The following is a 9,437-nucleotide window of genomic DNA, read 5'->3' on the forward strand; positions in this document are numbered from 1 at the left end:
CCAATTTGAAGCCAGGTATCTCCAGTTGTCTCTTGATCACTCTGCTCTATCGTTAGACCCCTATGCCTGGCTGCCTGGCCCCATGTTATTAGGGGATTCTCTAGTCTTTCCCAGGCACTAACCCCCAAGGGTATGTGGCACCCACTACCTCCCATTAGTTGTGTGAAATCTTCAGCAATAGAATTCTAGTCCTAGGAAAACATTAATACCATATCCCCCTAGCTCTGGAGCAAGCTAAGCTACACTGGCCCAACCCCTGAACACCAGTTGGTTTAAGGACAGGGGCCAGGTAGCCTGGAGACCCCTAAGCGTATGGCAGGTGCAGCTGGAAAATAACGAGGGCAGGGCCCGTGAAGTGTGTGCCACATGGTAAGTATCTGGTAAATATTTGCCAAATGGAGTGAGGAAGTGGGGAAGGAGAGTGGAAAGGAGGTCAAAAACCCATCATCACTCAGAACAAACTCCACTGTGGCAGACAAGTCTCAATTATAGTCTGTATTTGAAAATTGAAAATGGGATTTTTTTTTCATGTACTAGGGAGAAAATGTGATGAGCCTAGTAGGTAACATGTGTTGAATATATCATATTAATTATTTAAGGATTTGGGGTGATTAATTAAGCTTCAAAATGTAAGGAAAGCATTGCTTATAAAATAAAATATGAGTGCAAGATATATATCAATTTGCATTTCTTATATATTGTTTTAGGTTGTTTCTGTTTCTCAGCAGAAAAAAACTCATGAACAATAAATTTTGAAGAATGGTGACAAGTTGCACATTAACTTCTTTCTTGCTCAAAATTTTAAATTTTTTTTTTCGACATTTATTTATTTTTGGGACAGAGAGAGACAGAGCGTGAACAGGGGAGGGGCAGAGAGAGAGGGAGACACAGAATCGGAAACAGGCTCCAGGCTCTGAGCCATCAGCCCAGAGCCCGACGCGGGACTCGAACTCACGGACCGCGAGATCGTGACCTGGCTGAAGTCGGACGCTTAACCGACTGCGCCACCCAGGCGCCCCGACTTGCTCAAAATTTTAAAAAGAAAACCCAAAAAACCTCAGCTGTGATTGTGGCTACCTTTAGGCTCTGTTACCAGCAACTGGGAATTATTACTTGTGTCAGACAAAACAAATGAGATTCATCATTAAACCCTTTTATATAAAATATGCATGCACAAGCTCAGAAAAATGTCTAATGCTGACCACGATTGCCAGAGATGCACTTCTAGAAACCCATTGGTACCAGATACATGCAGCCCAATTTTCTCAAATAAAAGATATTGTGCAGTTTGGAAGGGCTGTCACTGTACACACAGCCTAAGGGAAAGGTTAATTTTGTTCTCCCCTTCCTTTTTTTCCTTTGAGATCAATGACTTTTGCTTGGCACAGAGAGAACAATGATTCAGACATCCCATGGACACTAATGCTTAGCTAAAATTATTTTTCTCTCCTTTCAGACAACAGGCAACAAGACATTGGATTTTTATTGGGAATGATCTTCTTTGCTGTCATGTTGTCGATTCTTTCTTTGATTGGGATATTTAACAGATCTCTCCGAACTGGGTAAGTTTTTGTAGAATTTCTGTTTTCTAATTTATACCAAACCTAGTCAATTCAGTTATTTACTAGGAAAACCCATCAACATTTTTAATCGGAGAAAGACTAAAATGAGCAGTGTTTAATGATTACCGACCCATGCCAAACTCTTTACACATGTCATTGGTTTAATCCTCACAATGACCCTGCTGGAAACCCGAAGGTCTATTTTACAGATCACTTCCTTTAGGCTTCCAGAGGTTACGTGGTCAGCCCAAGGTCACTGAGCACTAACCCAGGAGCCCAGAACCTGCTGATATCACAAGTCATGTTTTCTCCTTCACTACACAGCCTGCTCACAGTGCCCTCAAGTTTATCTACAGTGCCTGGATTCTTTTTTTCTTTCTTTCTTTCTTTTTTCAAATGTTTATTTTGAGAGAAAGAGAGAGAGGGAGAGAGAGAGAGGGAGAGCATGAGTGGGGGAGGAGCAGAGAGAGAGGGAGAGAGGGAGAGAGTCCCCAGCAGGCCCTGCCCTGCCAGTGCAGAGCCCAACACAGGGTTCAATCCCAGGCACCGTGAGACCATGACCTGAGACTTAACCAAGAGTCAGACACTCAACTGGCTGAGCCACCTGGGCACCCCTGCTGTGCCATATTTAACGTGCGTACAGTTTTACTTCAGGGTGGCTCTCCCACTTACCTTGAATCTAGTGTGAGTGTTTCAAAATGTTCTGCCTCGTTAGAGAAAAGCAGAGCAATAGAGAGGGGAGGAAAATCTGAAAAGACATTGAAGCAACTTCCCACTTAACTTTCTAAAGTAAGAGATGGAAATCTGCATCAGGAAGTTTAATCTTTATTATGCATCCCCTCCCATTCCAGTTGATTTCCTCATCTCCTATGTGATTGCCTGAATCAATCCTAAAGTAAAATGCTTCTTCTAATGTGTGATATTTGTTTCCTAGAATTAAAAGAAGAATCTTATTGCTAATACCAAAGTGGCTTCATGAAGATATTCCTAATATAGAAAACAGTAGTATCGTAAAAATGCTACAGGTAACCAAACACCATCAAATAAAAACTAAGTGGCGGCGAAGACCAAAAGAGTAATCCAACAATTAGAGTAGAATTTCTGTTCAAATAAATAAATGTGTGTACATTTTAGCATAATTGTATAAACACATATCAAAACAGAATTATACATATTTCAAATTATACTTAAGAGAGATAAGGGAATAAAGTTAAGGGAAGGAAAGAGAGAAGGAAGAAAGAAACAATGCTATTCAAAAGAGAAAAGTAAAGAGGAAGTTTGTGGGCCAAGTGTCAGTCACGTGATGGCCAAAAGCTGATGGCTGACTTCAGCGACAGGAGGAGTGCAGAAAAACTCAACAAAATGAGGCTTAAAGACACAAAGGGGCTTCTGTTTTACATGAGCCTGGAGAAGCAGGTGAGATCTGCTTTACTGCTGAAGCTCAATGGATTTGAGAAAATAAATGTGAGAGGAAAATAAATATGGTGGTCTCCCAGGGGCGAGGCCAAGTTTCCATCTCAAAAAGAATAGAAGGGTGTGCTGGGAAGACCCTGAGGTAATAGGGGACTATGCTAATTATGGAGGAGCTGCTGATTCTGGAGAAGGGGAAAGGTTCTGCTATATGTGCTCCTTCTATTTTTTGGCATCCCGGTTTCATCATTAAGGGGCTCCAAACCCAGTAAATGGGACAGACACATCATCCAAGCACGGCCTTGCAGTGATATAAGTACAATGACAGAAATGAAACGAAACATGATGGGGGTATAGAGGAAGCATACGAAAGATGAGAAGGAGTCACTTAGGAGAAACAGAAAACATTCAAAACAGAGAGGGCAGCATGAGCAAAAGCACAGAGGTGAGAAACACATGTTTCAATGAAGTGTTGCTTTATTGAAAGGCTTGATGTGAAGAGTGGGTGGTGTACTGCAGGAATGGTGAGTAGGATCAGATCATAGAACTCAGACTTCATTCTGTTGACAAGGATGCTCAAACTTGTTTAAAAAATTTAATTTTAGCTTAGAAACCTTTTGTTCAAAAGATGTGAGGAAAACAAGAATTTATAAAACAAATAAAAGTGGCTTTGTTTGGAGCTCTGATGAGCCCATTAATCAACTCCTTACCCAACCCCAGAGATGTCCTTAAGATAGTAGTTCTCAGCCTTGGTGGCATATTGGAATCCTGATGTCTGGGCCACATTCCAAGATCTCTTGGGGAGGGAGGGCATGGGGAGACCCAGGCATCAGTATTGTCGAAAGCTTCCACAGTGATTCCACTATGCATCTGAGGTTGAGAACACTGTTAGGGATTGAAAACTACTGCTAAAGACAATGAGGAGTCACTAAGAGCTTTTCCACTGGAATAGACAAGGTCCTAGTAGAGAGGCAGAGGAGGAGGGTCATAGAATGAGCATCATGTGGCGTGAGCAAAGTGTCAAGAAGCAAGGAACCATGGGGCTGACTACTTTTTAGAGGATATATAACATAAAAAGTGAAATGAGTCCATGGAATTTGATGAGAGGGAGGTCACTGGTGAGTTGAGAAGTGATTAGTAAGTGAGGAAGTGGAGGCTGAGAATGAAGACATTCTTCTAAAGGGAAGTAGAGAAAGGGGCTATGCTGACATATGGTCAGCTCTCACATCTCGTACAATGAATGAACAACAGTAGCCTCAGAGGGACATGAGTCAGAAGTGTGTTTATACTAAATTAGTTAGGCTTAAGAGGGACTACTACAGAGAAAGAGGGAATATTGATCCAACAAGACTATAAAGAAGAGGGGAGGGGATGCTCTAAAGGTATGAGGTGAAAAGGTTCACTTTGGGCTGAAGGAGGGATTCCTGTCTCTGTATATTTGAAGGAGAGAAAGGGTTTGCAGGTGGCTGAGTTTGAAGGCTATAGTGTTACCTGCTAATAGTTAAGGGGTGATCTAGAACAACTAAACCCACACATATAATGAAGTACATAGGTAACAAGTCACTGAAGGACAAGCATATATCCACCAAACTACAGACAATAAATACTATAATCTTAATATTATTTCCACCTGGTAGTTCTATCTTGTTCCCCCACTAATTATTATCCTAGGGAATTAGGGATTTTCTGTGACTCAGAGAACTGTCCTTGACCTTGTTGTGGTCAGATCCTCTTCTTCCTTTATCCTCCTCACTCTGGAATGGTCTTCCACACTGTTGCTCCTCTGTGTCCTTTACTGTGGTCTGACTCCCACCCATTTCATTCAGTTGCCAGCCTGAAGTGCAGAAAATGCCTCCTTCTTTGGAACACAGCTACCTTGTATTCTTCATTTCTTATAGCATGTCTAGTTTCTTTGACTTCATCTGACTTTTGACTACATGTTTGCCCTTTCCAACCCAAACCTGGTAAGCTCCCTAAGGAGGTTGAGCCTGAAGAAAATTTGAATGACACTTCATGCTGCTTTGTTCAAGGTCTTCTTTTTTGCCAAACTTCCTGCCCATTCTGGGCTCCTGGTATTAGAAGCAAACCTTCAGATGAAGTTTTGTTTTCTGCCGACAGACTAAAAGGTGGTATTGTGGTCAGCTCAGACTACTATAACAGAATAACATAGACTGGGTGGCTTAAACAACAAACATTTATTTCTTGCAGTCCTGGAGGCTGGTTAAGTCCAAGATTAGGATACTAGCAGGTTGAATTCCTGGTGAGATCTCCCTTACAGATGGTCAGCATCTTGCTGTATCCTCTCATGGCAGAAGGAGAGATCACAGTCTCATGTATCTTATTATAAGGGCACTAATTATATTCACGAGAGTTCTACCCTCATGACCTAATTACCCGCCAAAGGTCTCACCTCTTAATATCATCACACTGGAGATTAGGGCTTCAACATATGAATTTTGGAGGGACACAAACATTTCAGTCCATAGCAACTGGCTATAATTTTATAATTTTATAACTGGCTATGTTTTTTGGATGGGAGTTGTTTGCCTTGGGAAGTCAGCCATCAGCTGCAAGGCCTCAAGTCATTTTCTTACCCAGAAGAGTCATCAGGCTTTTATATCAATAAAAACCTTCTTCACTGATCCACCTGTTCATGTCTGAATTGTATAGCTTTATACAATTATACCCCTTTATAACCCCAGCACAAAATATTTATTACTACTTTATTCAAAAATCAGAAACAAAACAGGATTCTTCTACCTTTCTTTCTTTTATTTAAGCAATGAGATATTTTCTTGTAGTAAGGCTCCATGATATTAAGAATTATTCCAACACATTAAACTTCCAAACTTTAAAAGGCACTGAAATAATATGCAAGACATCATTCTCTTTAAAAATTTTAAGCCAAGACATGTGCTTAAAACAGCAATTATCTCTATTATTCCTTTCCTTCAGTCTCCTCATGGGAGAATTTAATAAAGATCTGGAATTGAGCAGGATAACAAAAGGAGGAAATTGTATGGGAAGAGAAACAAGATCAGAAGAGGGAGGGGAAAAGCAAAGCCAAGGGAAAGCAGAATCCCAGTTCTTCTTTAATCACCCAGTTAGCCCCTTTAAATGTCTTTTGTAAAATTAAACAAAAAAAATCTTTCTTCCTAGGAAAAAAGTGAATTTACAGATAATAATTCCAGTGAACAGGTCCCATATGTTGATCCAGTGGTTACAGAGATAGAAATCTTTCTCCCAGAAGAACACAAACCCACAGACTATAAGATGGAAAAGAATACAGAATCCCTGGAGACCAGAGACGGCCTGCAAAAGTCACTACTCACCAACACTACAGTTGTATATATTCCTGGCCTCAGCCCTGGGTATAAACCCCAGATTTCAACTTTTCTCACTGGGGGAAACCATCTCAGCAAAAATGATGAAACAGCTTCCTCAACTCTCAAACCACCAGCTGATTCCATAGACCTCGGGAAAAATGCCATGTTTAAAAAATATCCTAATTTTGCTTTCCCTGTCTCAAGTATGAATTCACTAAGCAACACACTATTTCTTGAAGAATTAAGCCTTATTCTGAATCAAGGAGAATGCAGTCCTCTGGACATGCAAAACTCAGTAGAGGGAGAAACTACCATGCTTTTGGAAAATGTTTCACCCAATGAAACTCTTCCAGAACAGACTCTGTTGCCTGATGAATTCGTCTCCTGTTTGGGGATCATGAATGAGGAGTTGCCATCCATTAATTCTTATTTTCCACAAAATATTTTGGAAAACCACTTCAATACCATTTCACTCTTGGAAAAGTAGAGCTGCATAGTCAAAGTTAATATGGGAAAGCTGTCTTGCAATCTAAAGTTGGATATCCTCCTCAATATAAATTTAATTCTGCCCTATTTTTCAAAATTAGAGAATTAAGATCCAAAGATGGAACATACTTCATACTCACAAAAGAAGCACCAATATTAGGTGCACCTTCAAAAAGTATCAACTAAATCCTTTTTATTTTCCTCATCGCAAGGCACAGAATGGATCTCTCCATTACAAGAAGGTTAAATAATAGAAGATATGTGGCAGTGAAATAAATGTTGAAAATACTTCTTAAAAATTGAGATGTTAATGTTTGTTTGCAAGGGAGAAGAAAGTTTAATTTTCATTTTATGGCTTAAAATTTTCTTGAGTAGATAAAAACATAGTCCCCAACAAAAAGATAGAAACAAGAATAGAAACGGAGAAGAAATTAATTAGCATGTTTGTTGTATTGTTTCTACTACTTTCCATTCAGGTAGTAGGGATTTGATCTTTCCTTATTTTGATTTTGGACTAATCAGGTTATAAAACAATGAAGTGAGGACATCATGAAACTGCTGTCTTCATTCAAGTTAAGAGTGATGCATTATTGTCCTGTGGTGTAGTTGGTATGTTAATTACACTCTGATACAACTGAAATAGCAGATGCAATATCAGCAAGGTGTAATTATTTCTTTTCTGATCAACTATGCATTAGATGATGTTGAAATTTGGGGATTCAGAACAAACGGTCAAGAAAGAATTCTGAAACATCTTTGGTGCAAAAAGGTGGTTTTATTAAAGCACAGGGACAGGACCCGTGGGCAGAAAGAGCTGCACTGCAGTTGTGACGGGCGACTGATTGTATACCTTCAAGTTGGGAGGGGGTTAGGGATAGGGTAAGTCTCTAAGGAATTTTGGAAGCAAGGTTTCCAGGACCTTGAGGGAGCTAGCTCTTGTTGGGAAAAGGTCATTTATTACTGTCTAGTAAAATCTCGGTCATGAGACCCTTCAGATGTATATTAGTGGGCCATATGCCTGGAGGATGACTGCTAATGTATATCTAGGGGAGATGGAGATAAAGGAAGTTTCCAAAGGAATTTCTGTATGTTTGAAGTAAACTCATAGGATCCTGGAAGTCGAGATAACGTTAAGCTAAGATTGCCTTTTGCCCTTAGCAAAATATTAACATCTAGGCTGTTGAGTTCCTAGAGGAAGGTCACTCTGCCTATCTCAAGGACTTGTCAATGGGCTGTGTTATAAGAAAATTTAACTGTTTTCTTTTGCCTTTGTTCCCCACATAATTAGATATATGTCAGCAAAATATTGTTAAAACAGATATTTGCCCAAATCTGGGATGGCAATATTTGCCAAACATGCCATCATCCCATATCCATATCTCCTGCAGACATCCTAACTGAGCACCACACACCTTTCTGCTAAGCCCTAAGGTGACCTCAGAATCCTCTCAATACAGTGCTTCTAATGGTTACACTCAATAAGGTATGGGACTAGAGATGACCTTTATCTGACAACCAGGTCAATACTGAAAGATAGGTGATCTTAAAATACGAGATGTGTGTTTTCAGCTGAGAGATGGTACTCAGCAGACTTCTCTATTCTGATTAATTTTTATGGTCCCCCAGGGAAAAAATTTTCTAATGAGCAGAATACTTTGAAAATAGGGTAGATTACCCACTGAATTTCTCTTTTCTAATCAGTTTCAACAGTAATATTTTATTATTCAGATTAGTTTATTACAACAAATTTGAGCAGTTAATCAAAAAAGGACCTACTGTGTGTTTAGCACATGGACAAACTATTTCATTTTTTTTAGCTTTTTTTCTTTTCAAAATAAAAAAACAAACAAACCTAAAAGCAGTTTTATTGTCATTATGCGCCCCCATGAGGAAGATGACCACATACCCTGGTTTATTCTGATTTATGGTCTGTTGCCCCAGTGCTAATTATGACCAGTGTACCCTTTCACTCTTAGAAGCATCCCATTTGGATGATAAATCATATGGCCATTCTATCTATGAAAACCATTTAATGTCCAGCATATAAGCCATTTGTCACAATTCACTTCTTTTTTTGCATTGACAATCTTTCTTATTTTATTTAGTATCATTTATTAAAGCCATTTTGCTCCAAAATGGAACATTACTATTCACACTGTAAAAAACCTATCCCTTGCTATGAATTTCTTTTTTGTTTATCCTAAAATATGTATATATTTGTTGTACTTTACATATTCTGAAAGGAGCATGTTTTAAACCACTAATGAAATGCTAATATTAAATTTCTTGACTTGTAACTGACCATATGCCTTTCCTTTATTCTTCTTTGAAGGGAGAATATAATGAAGAAAAAAGGCAGGTAGTATTTGGGATAGAGATAACAAAAGACTGAGACAAATCCCTGATGTTTACCAATATGATAAAGACATCTGTTAACATATGATGAGTATTTTCATAGTGTATTTCAGTATAATTGTAATTGGTCACACATCAAAAAAGCTTTTGTCAAGCTGAAAGGATTGCAACATTATTTGATCTGTGTATGCTTCCGTTTCAGTGAGTGTCTCCTTTAGAACTTCTTGTCCCCTGGAGTGTGAAGGAGCCTGTTTTCTCTTTCCAGGGTGTCTTTTCCACACCCACATCACTATTCAGC

General features: G+C 39.2%; 1 protein-coding gene across 1 annotated transcript in view; it reads left to right on the forward strand.

The window, feature by feature from the left end:
* The window catches only part of IL23R (interleukin 23 receptor), a 60,539-nt gene extending 51,454 nt beyond the window's left edge, over window positions 1-9,085 (forward strand). The window contains exons 9-11 of the mRNA XM_023258809.2: window positions 1,457-1,562; window positions 2,497-2,587; window positions 6,132-9,085. Of these exons, the coding sequence (XP_023114577.2) occupies window positions 1,457-1,562; window positions 2,497-2,587; window positions 6,132-6,785 (851 nt within the window). The 3' untranslated portion in view covers window positions 6,786-9,085. The remainder of the gene's footprint in view (window positions 1-1,456; window positions 1,563-2,496; window positions 2,588-6,131) is intronic.
* The last annotated feature ends 352 nt before the right edge of the window (window positions 9,086-9,437 follow it).

The sequence above is a fragment of the Felis catus genome, chromosome C1 (assembly GCF_018350175.1).
Source record: "Felis catus isolate Fca126 chromosome C1, F.catus_Fca126_mat1.0, whole genome shotgun sequence".
Classification (NCBI taxonomy): domain Eukaryota; kingdom Metazoa; phylum Chordata; class Mammalia; order Carnivora; family Felidae; genus Felis; species Felis catus.